A 17,043-nucleotide genomic window follows, 5' to 3' on the forward strand; every position below is an offset into this window, starting at 1 on the left:
CGCCTCACTTTGAATAATTGGAATAAAGGGTATGCTTTGACTTTGCGTCCTGGCCGAGAGGCTGCCTCCATATCCTTGAGCCCCCCCCCCCCCCCGGCATACCTTTGACCTGTGCATTATTCACGGCCCACAAACTGTCCAGGTTTGACTCTTGTTTTGCTTTGCTTGGGAATGACTCAAAGTCACTTACAAGCATCGGACTCAACAATCGGGGATATCAGGAAATCAAGTTTTTTCTAGTTCTAGTTCCTTGCACGAATGAGGGGCGATTATGCTGATCAAACGTGTTAAATCCAGTGTTGAACATTCAGCTGCCTCTCATCGCAAAATACAATTTTCCCTGGATAACGCCAAGAGAAGAGGAGAGATTATGCAAATCCATGCAATGCAGCACACAAGGTTTTGGGACTAACACAGTAGCGGCCATCTTTCTTACTCGAACTACGGCGCCACGTCAGGATAATACAGTTGTTTACGGTTTTACGGTTAGCTGGAAGACAGACAATCCAGTAAACGTTGGATGATGAGATCATGACTCACTCAGTATCCACACCATATCTGTGGGTGAGAGTTAAGCTAGCAAATGCGCTTTGTAATGAATTTTGAACGAGACCCATTGGAACTTTAATAAAGGAGACCGAGATCACACACAAACCCAATCTGATTAGTCATTCGTTTTGAAGGCTTTCCCGTGCTCGAAAACCCACTGGACGACGCAGGTTTGTCAAATTTGATCTGTAGCGCCCCCTGGAATGTGCTTGTGGATATTCTCATTCATCCAGGTCCTGCAACTGGACTACTAAAAACAAATCTCTCACCCACAAATACCATACAAATCTGGGACCGGAGACATTTAGGAGCTCCCCCAGTGGCGGAAATGTATAATGCAACACAGACAACCTCCGAAAAGGTTGCGTGTGATTCAACACGAAAGAACGACAAATATTGATCATCCCACTTGGCGGAATAGCGCCGTGGGAGCGGTACTGCAACTTTTATGAGATGAAATGTTTGGATGAGAGGCCAACAGAGAAAAGAGCCGGCAGACACAACTTTGTACAAACAATGCATCAAACCCGTCTGAGTGCCCTCCTCGCCTGCCAGGAGGATTTCTATTATTTACACAAGAGTCTTCAAACAACTGGGAGATATATGCGGCGTATTATTGCCACATGAAAAGCAAGCAAACAAGGCCCGACAACTATTTAGTAAATATGTCAGGTACAAGCTTGTGGAAGCGCTGCAAGAGTGCGCTTGGCTCGCTTTTCGGGCGCAGTTGGATGCGTTTGGCGAAACAGTAACTCAGCCTTATGATGATGAAGGGAAACATCCACAAATGGCTGCGGAACGACCTCCCACCGGGCTCAAGAGCCCGTTATGAGGACAAAGCTATCGAGACCACCAAGTACCGCTTTGCAATCAGTTTTGGAGAGCCAAATATCACGTTGGAGCCGCAAAGCACCTCTTGACAAAATATGGTCGGCGCAGCGCGAGAAGGCAATTTCACCAAGCACTTAATTATCAGTCTTTGTTGTTGCGACATTCATCTCCGTGGTTCACTCGCATTTTTTAATCGGGACTTGTGCCCGCCAGACTGCGATTGGGTTTGAGGGCACCGACCAGGAATCGAAGCCGCGCCATCGGCAGGAAAGGTAACAGAATGGACCTCGTACCAACAGAGGAATTGGTCTTAAAAACTGGAAAATTTGGGGGGCTAAAAAAAAAACCTTTACTGGAAAAAATAGTATTTCAAAGAGTCAAAATTAAACCGAAATGTTTCAGACAAGTGCTTTGAGACTAAATTTGGAGCTGCTGTCTCTTATGTGGCTACCGGATTTCTGAAAGCATGATCCAAATACCGCTATTTTTGGAAAACGGGTTTATGAGCTCTCCCCCGATTCTTTACCTGGAGGGAAGCGGCCACACCGGGTAGGTTTTCCCGCTCCTGAGACGACTGGGAACCGCGACGGGATCTGTGGTCGGGAAAAAGGCAATTATGAATCATTTTCAGCCAAGTTATAACAGTCTTTGGAAGTGGAGACCAAGGGTGGAAATGTAATAAGTCCTATTGAAAGCATGAAGCGGGTGCTAATACAAAGGCCAGCGGCCGACCCTGCGAGCTTTCGGGTGCGCCGCGCTCGAGTTTGCCCTCAGTCTGTCACGTTCACGGACGATTTCACTAATTGGGAACCAGAACCACTTTCAAATGAACAGAAAATGAATTCTGATGCTACGCGGGTTGGCAATAGCAAGAATGTTGTCCCTGGTGTTACCATGGCAACTACAGATGCCCTTCTTTAGTGATGCGGAATCTTGGTCAACCAGCTTGGAGAGCTCAGGTGCAACAAGTTTGCAATTACGAAAACGTCATCATGCCCATTACAAATAATCAAATAAGGAAACCTCAAAGTCCGCTCCCAATCATAAGGAGACACGTTTTATTTGTGTCTGTACAATAATGACAGTAATTAGGAACAAGAGTAGGTCATCGTATGGAATCGTTGGAGCTGATGTTTTTTCCAGATTGCCACAGCTTCATGATCGCTCCTTTTGCTGAGGCACCAGAATGGACACCGAGGAATGCAAATGATTCCGTTCGAGCCGTTTCAAATGACCGACTTTGAGTCTCACTTCCCAGCGCTTTGGCACGATTCTTCCAGGGAATGTGTGATTCCTGAGAGAAACTTCAAAAATCACAGAGTTTGTTTTTTTTCCCTCCTCTGATCTAAGCCTGTCGATCATATCCGCTCGTTCATATGCAGCGCAGTGCCGCACGCCGGCGGCAGATTTACTTTGGTGCTCAAAGTTATTCATCCCCGAAGACCTTTAATGACCTTTGACACGCCCGGCCAAGACCACTTTGGGACAGCCCAAAATCCTGACATCGGAGAGGACGGATTAGTGGAGGCTCTACGAAAAAGTCGTTAACTAATTTACTGGAAGAGGACGCCGGGTTTTACTTTTACAAATGAACCCGCAATTCTTGAACAGTGAAACCTAAAAAAATGGTCTATTTCTAATTCATTTCACTTCCGAAAAAAAAAAAATCAAAAAATGTTTGACTTGTCTTACTGAGAAGGAATAAAAATAGCAAGAAAATCTGCACACACACACACAAAAAAAAGTGGAGTACGCTCACATTTGATGAAGTTCTGGTCGCCTTTCCCGCCCACCTGCACGGGCGTGTGTTGATTCAGATCACTGTTCACCAACTCTCGCTCATTAAGCATCAAGCTGCTTCCCAGATGTGGCGGCGTGGCCTACATGGCACCAAGTCCAACGTTCGCCAGCCCTCCACACTTTGTTCCCTTTTTTTTTTTTTTTTTTTTTTAAACGAGGTACAGTAACCTCCCGGCTGTATTCAAAGTCACGCATAAATCTATTCAATATTGGCAAGCCCGCGGCTGACACATTTAGCGTCATGCTAATGCTAGCGGGGGCTTTGAAAGTGTCGCACAGGAGCCACAGTCAATCCAGGAGCTTAACCATGTGCTCATTAGCCGCGGTGAATACGATGTTTGTTTCCCAAAAGCTCCCGCGTGACTACAAGTATTTAAACTCTGCTTAAGAGTGTTTGTTTGTTTGTTTTTTTTAAACACACCACAGTTTGAGACTTCCATCCCAGTTTCTTCAGTCCCTCTGTAAAGAACAGACACTGGAGAAGTAATTTCAGGCTCGAGTTGAGAACACACAAAATGTATAAACACAACGTATATCCTGTCGTAAGCCGCAACAGTGTGAGCACTTGGGATGGTCAACTGCGGTCGGTTTGAGGGAAGAATGTCTTTCTGGGGAGACTCGGTCTGGACTTTTGTGCTACGCGGAGAATTTCACTTTGAAGTCGGGATGCAGACTAGCTGGCAAATGAGTGCGCCACTCTCAGCCTCAAACAACTTGACTCGGTTCTGATCTCACTCTGAAAAGCACTCCGAAATGTCGTACTCTTCTGCATCGTCATTGATACTTGCTTTCATTTGATCATGGGCAATTTACATGGACATCCCCCCAGGGTAACTGCAAACAATTGTATGTTTGTGATCATGAGGCCACTCTGTATTTGGTTGTAGCGAAACAGCCTACGCCCTTCACGATTGCTCCCATTTCTTACTTTGTCTTTCCCAGTGAACAATTGGATGTTTATGCTAGCTTAATGTTTTATTTTAAGTGAGACGGAAGAAGGCAGGGCTATGGAGCGCGCGCCAGATAAGCGAAGCGATAATATCCTGCGCGGCTAATTAGCCGGAGCAGCAATTAACGGCTCACAGCAACAGCTAAACCTGCCCGACAAACCTTTCAAAAATGAGCCGCTAGCATACATGATTTATACCTGCAAGCTAGTTTGCAATGATCCGGCTTTGATGTCATTCTTGCGGCATCTGTGTCACGGTTCAAGCACTACCAGCTAGCGTACTTTTGCTTTCTTGTTGTGCCAGATAAATGTCAGGACGGTAAAGCCCCCGAAGTTTACTTCGCCGTGCTTCGAGCAGACCTCCCACGACCATCGCGCAATATTAAATCCAGCAGGTCAAGGAGGACATGGTACTGTAGCTCCTCTTATAGTCATCCGCGTGGGTGTTTATTTCACTTCCTCAAATGTAGAGAGTACACGGCGCCATCACATTATTATTTTATTTTTCCGAAACCAGTGCCCAAATTCACAGCTTCATTGGTGCTCCCATTGCAGTGCCATGATAAAAAGAACATCTGTAATCCACCCGAGTGTCATTGATGTTTTGAAGCGACGGATACGTGAAGCTACAAACTGCCACACTCTATAGTGGCCCATCGTATATAATCACATTGTAACATACTTTAGCTGGAACATGCTAGCAACACGTCATGTAATAGACTTTTAAGCGGTCATTTGCGTGTTTGTGTGTCTCGGGAAATGAGACAAAGTGAAGCGTTTTATGCTTGCACGTTGTTTGCTTGCTAGCATTAGCTACGGCCTTGCCCCTTCACCGTCGAGGAAATCAAGCCTGAAGATTGTATTTAATGGTCAAGTGTGCGTAGAGTAGTGTGTTTAAAAGCTGACCGGGTGAGTGGAAACACCAGACGTAGGGAGGGGTTGAAAAGGCAGACCACGTAAAACCGCAAATAAAACTCGACCGACTGAGGCGGCCGCCATTTTGAGGCCTTGGTGACAATCTGTGAAATCTTCATTCGATTCCTACGCTTCAGTTTGAAGCGGCCATTATGCTTTCTTTGGGCTCTTTCGTTTTGAGATACAACGACGACTATTGTTATATGGAGAAAATCCAGGTCATTTCCACCTGAAGATGAAATGAGACTAAGAATAACGTCACGCTCTCGTAATAGCTCACACTTCCGTGTCTTGATGTGAGCCACTTTGGTGGTTTATTGCAACACAAATCAAATCACTTTTGAAATGCAGTTTACATCATAAGCGTGGCCTTTTATGTGCGACATTAACTTTGAATCATTGTGTGAGCGATTACCAACGCAAGGCTGATTTTTAATGACGGTCCCTCAGAGGGACCACGACATCAATGACATTCTTGCCCACGTTTCAACCTTAATCGTTTCCTATAAACGATGAAAAGAGTAAGCAATTACGAGCCGTAAATTTTGACGAGACGCTGAGTGGCTTACTGCACACTCCTGAGTCGGGCTCATAATGAGAGAAAATCTCCGTATTTTTCAAGCCGTGTTACACACTTAGTCGTCCAAATGAAAGCATATGGAACTTTAAGGTTAAAGTATTTTCCATTGGAAGTAGTCGCCCCTTTTCTTTTCTTTTCTTTTTTTCTTCTCCGTGCTGGAGAAAAAGTTGGCAAACTCCACTCTATGCACTTTGTTGAGTAGAAAGTGAATTTATGTGCCAGAAGTCCTCCTGGACTGAAAACTGCGAGCACTCAAAGCTTTCATATGCGAGAGTGTATGCTGCACTTTTGTAATCTCATTTTGTGCAGAGCATTAAACATTGAATTTGTGTCTATGAAGTTTTTTTTGTGTCATGCCCTGTCATCTAATGATACAGGACTGTATTTACACTGCAAAAAGAAAAAAAAAACATCTGTCTTTATCTAGCTGCAGAAAAAGCCAGCCAAACTAGAAAGATGAGAGAGATTTCAATTCTTTTTTTTTAATCCCCTCGGGGAAATTAAATCATCAAAGCAGAAACATTCACAGATATATACTATACAGTTGTTGAATAATGGAGTTAACTTACATAGACATACAGTCAAACCTCGTTGCACCGTTATAAGGTTCACATTTCAAAGTCCCAATTTCACGTCGTTCAATTGCCACTTGACCATTTTGCTTAGAACGGACACCTTTACAACTTCAACGGCCAGATTTTGCCCACAAAATAGAGAAAAGGCCTTCGTAGCAACGGACCGCGGGAAGCTAACCGTCCCCGCGACCTTGCTTATGAACAAAATGTCGAGCGCGGGAGTACGGGGCCAACAGATTGAAAGATGAAAATGGTTAAACAGCTTCGGGGTGCGGCACATACTAAATTGATGACAGTTGGCTTCGTCGACGGCACTGGCAGTCGTCCATTTGCCAACTGAATGTTTTCAGAGATGAAGTAGGAGCGCTGCAGTTGTTTGTTTCATATCTTATCGGAAAACAATTGTTCTTCACTGTACACACGTATTTGTAATTGACTTGTTTGTACTGTATTACATGTTCCGGTTTTTACATTTTTAAACGTTCATACTGTATGATGCATCGTAGTTGGCGGACATTTGATTGGAAATGGCCATAATGAACTACCGTATAGATTCGTCATGTCCTTGAGGTATGTATGTATACGTATATGTAAAATGATCCAATTATATGAAGTGACACGAGATTTGCCGGTCAAAATTCTACTGATACGGTTCCACTGTGTTCATATTCATTCTTTCAGCTCCAAATAATGAGCTTCCCTGCGACGAGTTATGGTTCGATGCCCTTGAGGCACAGAACGGACTTGCGTCGTGTGCTCTATTGTTGGTCGGCGGTTGCGGGGAGGAGGGGGTATCGTAGCCCCGAAAGTGAGCCACGCTACCCAGAGACGTGCAGTCTGCGCTGGGTAAGATGACACCGAGATGTTTAGAGCAGAAATTGGAAAGCGAGGCAAAGGCAGCGGAGAAGAACGCCTGATTTGATTACTCCGAGGCAACACATTGGGATGCGGCCAACTTTAATGTATTGATTCAGCATCGGGCAACAGTAGTCTCTTTGGTGGTTTAATGTATATGGCCCAGTGGCGGGCGGCGCGTTTGCCGTTATGTGGGCCAGATAGTCCCCCTCCACCACTATCACGTTATACAGAAGGAAACCATCAATACTATACAAAAAATAAAAAAAAATCTATATGGAAGTACGAAACTGCCATTATGTGGAGTGTTTTGGAATCATCCGCTGCTTATTTGAGAACCATTCCTAATTTTTTTTATGAGGACAGGAACTTTTCTTCCTGACCACTTGACAAAATAATAGAAAAAGAGATTGAAAAGGGTAGCGTCGTTGGGAATGGAATGTCATATTGTGAGTCAGCAATGAACTTCAATGACACAGACCAAACATTGTGTTCAGTACAATCAATTGTGTTCCAGATTGGCCTCCTTATTAAATCTGCTTTAATTTCCCTCTCAACAAGAAATGAGGATAATGACAATTGCATGTCATTGAGCTGAGACGTAGCGCTGTCGCTTTTGATGTGTCCAGAACACAAGCGATAAAAAGAATGCTCACTAATGATAGCGAACCTTCAAGGGGAAATATTGCAATATAGTTCGGAGTTTGTTTGTATTCAGGGCGTTTGGTATGGTACGGATGCATACCAAGTTATCCGAGCGAACATGTTAGCTTCGAATCTAGCTGTTAGCATGTTAGCATCATGGCCAGCTGTATTTTGGGCAGATGCACCGCCGGGTATTAAAAAGGATTCTGCCACTGCTGATGTTTTTTTGAATCGATTTTGCTGGAATAATCCCGCCGGATTAAGGTTTCACTAAACCCAATGACTGAAAATGCCAAATTGAAAGGCAACAGGTCCAACCAAGGACCGCCTAAATCAATTTGTTAGGCAGCAAGTCGCTTCTTAGATTTAAACGGAAGTTGATTTAAAATCCTCATCCGTGCATTGGGATGTCAGGGCGTTCTTTTGCACCACAAATAAAGAAACTTTAGATGCATGAATGATGCACCAGCTAGCTACATCTTGCACAAATGCATTTGTTTCTCAAGCTTCGATGATACATCAAGCTTTGATGATACATACGGATGAATATCAAGCAGTCTCGCTTCCGAGAGGGATACAAGGGAAGTTTACTAAGAAGTATAATTCAACATAACAATTCAGAAGGAAAGCATGATGAAATTATGCGGTGCTTATCAAATCACAGGAAATGTAATGAAAATTGTCTCATTACATTCATTCCCACCCCCCCCCATACTTAAATATATTCCTCAACCTCATCAACTCATCAATCTGTGCCATCACGATGCCATAAAATCCCTTACAAGTGGCGACGTGGCAAATGTGTAAAACATGAGGTAAGAAAGGCAGAGGATCACAGACAGATCTTTGAGGTATGCCACAAAAAAGCTTTTTCACAGGCCATTGGTCAGATAATACACCAGTTGCTCAAAACAAAGTTCAGCCTAACAACAGAGCAACAAGACGAACGCAAAAAGTACTTTTTGATGGACCGGTTGTGCTTTCAGAACATGATTTTATGCGGTTTGGGAGGCATTTTTCCAGCTGAAAATGAAAGGCTCCTCCAGATAATACTTCAGAGTTAATGATGGGCTTTGCGCTGGCGATGGACGTCTCGGGTTTGCTGCAAATGTCTTTTCGACGCATACGTCCATCCTCGAGTTATTAAGATTCAGCAATAGAGACGTTTCAGTAGATAACAATGAGGCATGATGGCACGCTCGGTTTGCCTTCGCCGACGTTTCCTGACTTACGGCCACGTAGCTTTGAAAAGAACATAAAAAGCGTTTTTTGGACACTCATCACTGCTTTTTCTTTTCTCTTGACCAGAAAAGTTCAATCAATGATGGGAAACTCTTCATCATCCACGGAACATCTCATCGCGCTGGCGTGTGACTCATTAAACTTCGACTGCGGCTTTCTATTTTTTTGCCAAACTGGCATAATTACATACGTGGCGACAAGCTAAGTATAGCGGCCGAGTAGTCACATGAAAAGTGAATCGACAAACCGCTGCACGCAATCGCCGCGATGCCCACGCAACCGAGTCCTCCGAAACAATGCCATGTCACACAAAGACGATTTACGACCAACAAGACGAATAAAAGAAGCGCAAATTTGCCGGTGGCAGTTTGAAGAGCAAAAAGTTGCAAGTGGGAGTGACACAAACAACAAAATACACAAATAAAAACAGTCGGCGGTGGAATGGGATCCGGGCCCGGCTGGGGCGGGTCGGGTTGCTAAGTGACAAGTCTCGAAGAGGCGAGGGCCCCCGAAAAGATTTGGCTGTGGTTTTTGCAGGAAAAACACTCTGCCCCCCCACCCCTCTCGTCTGCCACCCCCCCCCCCCCCCCCCGCGTACCGCTGTGGTTCTTCTGACGCTGGCGAGGCCCAGGCCAAATGAGAAACAGACCCCCTTTTGCCTCGCTATTGCCTATTTCTCCCTGTGGCTTTTTTTGTTTTCAAAGCAGAAAAAAACCCCCGAATGCGCACGCTGTCTCTCTCTCTCTCTCCTAAAATAGACAAAGGGCTCACGTGCCAACGGGTTTCGAAATCTTTTTATCACCGCCTCCCCTTCTAGTCACGCAAGATGCCTGGCAAGGAGAAGTTGTAAGAGACAGTAGCGGAGGATCGGGAAGGGGGGGGGGGGGGCGGGTAGGAGGAGGAGGAGGGGGGGGGGTGGAGTTCCTCTTCGGACTGTTTGGAGAAGGGATTGTGGGAAGCATCACTGGAGCCTGACCTGCCGCGAAAGGCAACTTCCGTGCAAAGTGTAGGTATGAAGGCTTTCCGGGTAATCCGGGCATGGAAAAAGAAGGATGACTCGGCCGCGCTGGCCTCATTTTGACTGGACGCCACTCTCGGCTTCTGAGCAGAAGAGACTCGGCCCTGCCAAAACAGCTCAGCTCTTTGCTTTAAAGATCCACATTGGAAGACATTCCAACATGTATTCGGGGGCCCCCGTCCAAGCAGAGAAACCGCCGCAACAGAGACCTGGCGGGAATGCAAACATATCTTCCGCACAGAACCAAGCGAAGCAACGAAATGTGCGCAACACCAGCGGCGTTTCTTTGCTCAGCTATTCCCTCTCACGATGATCACCTCAAGCAGGGATGAGCAACTGGTGGCTCGCGGGCACGCGTGTGCCCACCCCGACCGCACTCCGAGTGGCGACGTGATTAATTTTCAAATAAATACATGAATAAAGCAAGATTTTATTGTGCAGTAGTTTCATGTCGTAATATCACCAGTTGCAACTAGATGGCAGACATGGCTTGGTTGCACTTACGCTGGCTTTTCAAATGCCGTACATTACAAGTAGTCTTGATCATTTTTAGCGGATCTGGAAGATATGCAGGATCAACACGGTACCTCTTATATGAAAGCGCTTATTGCTTCGTGTCCACCTCTCAAGCAGATCAGTGACACAGGAAAAAAAACTCCTTTGATGAACTGTGTGGAAAACCCCCCCCAAAAAAACAACAAGCGTTACATAATCTCATTGGCATGATTTGATTGTGAAAAAAAAATGAAAAAGGCATCAAGCCACATTTAAACACTTTTGAAACGTAGCCTATTTCTGGAGCCAAATCGGCACACAAAGCTCTTCAGAGAGAAGAGCCATGGCACAAAGCTCTTGTGCAGAGGCCATGTTAAAACCATTACGCCCCCCCCCCCCCACACACACACACAGTCCTTTTAGTCATTATGTCTTCAAGGCTGGAAAAAAAAAAAACACCCGAAGCTGTCGACGACTTCTAAGGCGCGGCAACCGTTTGCGGGAACCGAGACGAGGGAGGGTGCCACCTTTTATGACAGGTGGCCGTGCGAAAAGCTGCATTTCCTGACAGCGTGTGTCAACAATCTCACGCGCGCTTTTAGCCAAGCCACTTGCAGTCTTGACGACAAAGACAGAGTTGCGAATGCCGCAAACGAATGCCGGCTTGAACGATGCCTGAAATATCGTCGTCGTTGGCATATTCTTTGATCCAAGAGTGAGCACGATCAATATGCATGAAAGACATTTTTCAAAGCAAAAAAAAAAAAAAAAAAAGGTGTCTTGCAGTACAAAAATGACAATTAGAATAAGGTATACGGCAACTTTCAACAAGATCAAATATGGACACTTGCGTCACTATCTGGGTGGTAAAAATATGAATTCGACTGGCCCCGTTTTCCCAATAGAAGCGAAACCGTCTCTGGGAGTCCCCATCCACTTCACCAGGGAGGTGTTCTGGGGGCATCCTAATCGGTTGCCCGAGCCGCCTCATTTGGCTCCTCTCGACGTGGAGGAGAAGCGGCTCTGTATCCGTCAACCTCATTCAAGGCAACGCGGCATGGACCTGGGCTCAAAGGTTCTCAAGGAGTGTTTCATTTATTTTTCAACTTTGAAAAGATTGAATGTGAGCAGAAGAATGGAAGCTAGAGAGGCTGAAAATAAGTTCCGAATCTCAAACGAATGTCCCTGACAAACCAAAAGTTGCAAAAAGAAGAAACGAAGTCTTGAATCTTAAATCAATGCCCTTGGAAAGCCCCTGCTCAGCTACTGCCATCTTTGTTGTCAGGTACGTCTTCGAACTCTTTTAGCGCCTCTTCTCTTTTCTTGAGATTTCAAAAGAAAAGTCATCCCGGCTTTGTAGAAATGGAATAAGCTTCCGGGAGAACACACAGCGAATGATTCAAGCCCGAGCTCCGTGGTCAAAGAATCCCTGAGCGAGAAACTAATAGGAGCCGTTACACCCCGACTGGTTCAATCCTTACTACTCTTATTTCTTATTCATGTCGTCCAGTGCAAAGACATACTTGAGTTGCCGCACAGAATATACTTTATATAAGGTCCCCTATGTAAGTGGGATTTGGTTCTTCTTCAGGAAATGTACTTGTGTAACTTGTTAGATTTGAAAAGGAATGCCATGAACCATCAATTATTTTTCAAAAACCCTTTTCAGGTTTTTGTGAGGTCACGGATCTTCTAATAAAAGGTTTCAAAGGTGACATATCAAATCAAATTATCTGTAAACTATTGATTTTTAGGCGTTAGGTGAGATGCGTAACCAATGTGAAGTGTTTTGGAAAGATGGTTTCTGGTAAATAATTTGTCTTTTCGAAAATGTCGATATTGTGACGAGAAAAAAAATGAATGTCCAAGGTCCTGGGCATCCTTTTTCTTTTCTTTCTCTTTTTTTAAACACCAATTACTTTGAATATCTTTAATGAAGTACGGTGGAGAATTTCAAAGCGTCCCTCGCATCCGTTTTGGCTGTCGGAGGAAAAAGTAGCACGAGTAGCAATCGCAGTCGGGCTCTTGCATTCGTGACAGCCCTGACATCTCAATAGACTCATGATGGAAAAAACAACGACGCTCCTCGCACGTAAAGGGAGCGGCCGCCTCCTGCGTATGCGCTCCGTTTTGACGGCCAAATGACAGATCTCATTTGGTTTATGGCGAGTCTTTAATTTGAGCTTTGAGTAATGGCCCGACTCGCCCTCTTTTGCTCGTATCTTCTGAGCGCTGTTGTGTAAATAGTGAGCCCCCGATCATTCCGGGGAACCGCGCGCGGCTCATTACCGTGACACAGAGGCCAAGCGTATCATCAGCGGATTGTCCGCTTTAGGCAGCTCCTCCTTTATTTCCAGCTGGGAAAAGTTTTGGGGCAAAACATCTCCGCATCGGTGTGTGTGTGTGTGTGTGTGTGTGTGTTCTGGCTCAGAATAATACACGGTTTACTGTGTGTTGCAGATGCTCATAAGCAGACAGAACACAACAATAGGTCTGGTCCACTTTTGTTTTTTTTCAGGTAGCAATGACAGGTGGTCCTTCGTGGTATTCATGTCAACTTCGGTAGCTAGCTAGCGAGACAGACAGATATTTAGCTAGCTAGCTAGAGAGACAGATATTTAGCTAGCTAGCTAGAGAGACAGATACAGTAGCTAGCTAGTCATATATTGGGCATCATTCTTTGTGAAAAGCATGGCTATCGAAAATGTGGACACCCATTTTATTTTAATATCAAATTTAAGACATAAGATTGACCGCGTTTACATCAAATTTCTTTCATCAGGCACTTGAGCTTAACACATTCCTCCAGAAGTGACACAGGTCCATACAAAAAAAAAAAAAAAAGTCATAAGGTACCTTAAGTCGATGAGCGGATATATCTGGTCATTTTCACTTGCCACGATTCTTCATCATAATTTACATGCAACCTCTGAAGCTTCCGAGGACTGCCTACACAATAAATAATAAAATACCCCAAAAATCCATGCGTGCTATTTAAAGTCTTGAAGAATTAAACACCGGGGAATATGGGAAAGTAAATCAAATAATTCCAAGGATTAAATAATCCTTGAGTTTGCAATTTAGCAAGCCTTACATTGTATTATTTAAATGGCAGGCAACCGTCATGGTGAATTATGGCCAAGGATAAAACATTCTATGTGTTTAGTTTAGAGCATTCAGTGATGGTCCTTCATTTGCTGTCATTTGAAAATCAAAACAAACTTGGGATAAAATATCGATTTTTTTTTTAAAGTTTAGAAGCAATGCTTTGGAGCTTACGTTGTGTAATGTTTAAAAAATATGATTTTTTTTGAACTCCCTTTCATGAAATCACCTTCTGATGGTGTACAAGGAGAAGTGGGAAGGCCAGCTCCTGTGTGATAAATTGAAGTGAGTGAAGCACACATTTTGAAAGCGCCTCACATTCACGGTTTACCGACCTTCGCGGCGGAACTGGAGTCTTTGTACAAGCAGAGATGTCCAGGTCGAAATCTATTTACAATAATCTGAAGCAACATCTGGAAGATCTTAAAGAAAAACAAACACAATTGAAGGTTACAGTACAAACGCGGATACAGTACAAGCTATAAATATACAAATATAGAAACAGGAGGGTGATTTTTTTTTCTTTTCCAATAACCCTTTGCGACTCGACTGCCATGTTCTTGTGAGAAAACCATATGCAAGTATAAAAATATAGACAATGCCTTTTCTACAAAATATTGACATCATGTTTGAACCCCGCCCCCCTATTTGACTGTACAAATCAACATGGACCAAGAGGAGGATAACGTTCGGGATCAGAACATAGTCCATGGCCCGAAGTCCACTGTGGCCATTTCAGTTTGTCTTCCAGCACATGTGCCGGCCCGGAATGTTGCCAAAGCACGTACAGTAAGTGACCCAAGGCTGCGGTCATAAAGTGTAAGCCTGCGGTTTCAGATGGTCTCTAAAAGTTCAAATCCTCAGTTCAGCCTCGTCAATGTGCTCCAGATTGTGTTCTGTTGCGCTGATGATGGACGCCGAAGGGCCCTGGGAGACGCTAAAGGGCGTGACGGCCGGAGAGCGCGCCGCCAGCGGCGACAGGGACGGGGAGAAACTCGGGGACATGGCCACCGAGCAGATGGATCCTTCACTGCTAAGGGGAGACCTTCGGAAACTCGACAGGTGGGGGAACGTCCTCCCCGCGGCGGGCTTGGGCGGTACAGTTTTTGCACTAGGATGCGCCACGGAGGTGATGAGCGGAGGCGGATCGATTCGGGACTCTGCTTTGCTCTTGCGGTGGAAGGAGCGGCGAGGATGTGGGGGAGCCGTTTCATCTTTTAAACGTGCTATCTCGGTGAAAACGCTGGCTAAAGGTTGGAACTGGGGGCACCAGTTGAGCAGGTAGTCCCAGTTGTAGCTGCCCCTCAGTTCCTCGTCGCTGGCCACGATGGCGGTCAAGGAGCCGTCCACGGGCGGCTTCCCGTCCTCGGGAAATATATAGTCCTTATGGTGGGAGACACCGAGACTCCGCCCCATGCCCACATACCCACCCCCCTCATCTCGGTAGATCGGCACCTGCCCGGCGAGCAGGGTACTATTTAGGCTGCCCATCTTCTTCCCTTTGAACCAATCGATAGAGGGCTCACAAGACACATCTGATAACTGGTCTGCGTCTTGCTGGATCCCGGAGTCGGGACCCCGGGCGGAGATGCGCTCCTGCATGGAGGAGGAGATGCTGGACACACGAGGATATTCGTTGATCATCCTGATCTCATCGTCTTCCGCCGCCTCGGCCTCCGCCGAGCCACGGCCGCTGGAGTGGGAGGGGTCCAAGGATCCCCCGCGAGTGTACGGACCTCCGCCGCCGCCGCCGCCGCTCTGATCGGCGGCGTACCCGGGAAGGGCCTGGTGATAAATAATCTCATCGGCGGCTATTTTCGTCTCCTCAAACTTGTGCAGCATGGTGGCCGAGGCCTTGGTTCGTCGGTGTCTTTTTTGTTCTTTCCTCCGGCGCCTCAGTTTGACAAAAAAGAGCGCCACGGCGATGACGCAGAGGATGACGATTGTTCCGAGAGACACGGCGATGACGCTGACGAGCAGCACGTTCACGTCTGAGGCGAGGCCGAAAGAGGTGTGACTTACGTCCACGGTCACTTTGGCAGTGGCCGTGCGCGAAGTCTCTAGGGGGCTGTGGGCTGTCAGGTCCAGCGTCATGAGGCGCACTTCTCTTTTGGAGCGGCTCGCGCGTCCGCCGTAGCTGTCCATCTTTAGCGAGATGGCGCCCGTTGATTTATTGACTTCAAAATACGGCGAACTGCCCGACAGCGAGTACAAAACGATGCCGTCCAGGCCGCCGTCTTCATCTCCGGCTTGCACTTTGCCAATGACCTGACCTTTCTTTGCGTCCTCGGGCACTTTAAACGAGAACTCGCCGGAGGTGAAAACCGGATCGTATTCATCTTCCCCGGAGACATAAATCTGCACGGTGACGGTAGCAGAATAGTTGCCGGCATCGATGGCTGCAACCACGAAATCGAATGAGTTCACTTTCTCAAAGTCAAAAGTGGAGCGGGTGCGCACTTCCCCTGATGTTTGGTTGATGAAGAAGGCTTCTGTTCCGTCTTGAGGATCCTCCAGCATGTAGTAGCGCAACTTTCCAAAGATCCCCGTGTCATGGTCGATGGCATGCAGCATGGTCACAAAGGCGTTTTTGGGCTGATTCTCCCTGATGCTGGCGGTGACGCGAGTGAGCGGAAAGAAGGGCCGGTGATCGTTGATGTCCTTCACGTCGATGCTGACCGGGGCAAAGGCGTAGTGTCCCGAGCCATCCGTAGCTTGGACAACCATCATGTGGGACAACTGGCTCTCACCGCCCAGAGGTCGCTGGAGCTTCAAGGCCCCGGTCCAGCGCTCCACCTGGAAAAGGCCCGACTTGTCTCCCGAGCTTATGGAGTACTGCACCTCCCCATTGGGAGCAGAGTCCGGATCACTGGCGGACAGATGCAGCACCTCCGTTCCCGCTGCGGCGCTCTCGCTCAGCACCACGCTGTACTCTCCTCGGGCGAAAGCCGGAGGGTTGTCGTTGACGTCCGTAACAGTGATGAGGATCGGCACGCAGGAGCTGCGCTGCGGGATCCCGCGATCCGATACCACCACGGTCAAGTTATAACTTGACACGGATTCGAAATCCAGCTCTTCCACCAGGATCAGGCTTCCGACCGTCTGGAAGCCCCTGCCTTCCAGGAAGCGCACGCTGCTCTCAATCTGGAAGGCGTTACCGGAGTTGCCACTGGCGATGGCGAAATCAAAACCGCTGTTGTCACGCGACAGGTCCCCGTCCGCCGCCTCTAAGCTCAGAACCGTGGAGCCGGGAAGCTCGTCTTCAGACACGGAAGCTCTGTACTCGGACTGAACGAAGACGGGGGCGTTGTCGTTGATATCGGACACTTGGACTTGGATGGTAGCGACGGATGAGAGGGATGGAGTGCCCCGGTCTCGAGCCTCGACGACGACGAGGATGGAGGGATTTTCAAAGTCCAATTCGGTTTTTTGGTTGACAAACAGAGTGCCTGCAAGGAAGCCAAAAAAAGAATTACATTCGGAA

The 17,043-nt window shown here is 46.6% G+C and overlaps 1 protein-coding gene across 1 annotated transcript in view; it reads right to left on the reverse strand.

The window, feature by feature from the left end:
* Positions 1-12,942: 12,942 nt before the first annotated feature.
* LOC147196902 (protocadherin-16-like) overlaps positions 12,943-17,043 on the reverse strand; it is an 82,341-nt gene continuing 78,240 nt past the window's right edge. The window contains exon 21 of the mRNA XM_086126218.1: positions 12,943-17,008. Within this exon, the coding sequence (XP_085982344.1) occupies positions 14,412-17,008 (2,597 nt within the window). The 3' untranslated portion in view covers positions 12,943-14,411. The remainder of the gene's footprint in view (positions 17,009-17,043) is intronic.

The sequence above is a fragment of the Hippocampus guttulatus genome, chromosome 12, assembly GCF_054856545.1.
Source record: "Hippocampus guttulatus isolate MCC_2025c chromosome 12, RoL_Hgut_1.0, whole genome shotgun sequence".
Taxonomy (NCBI): Eukaryota; Metazoa; Chordata; class Actinopteri; order Syngnathiformes; family Syngnathidae; genus Hippocampus; species Hippocampus guttulatus.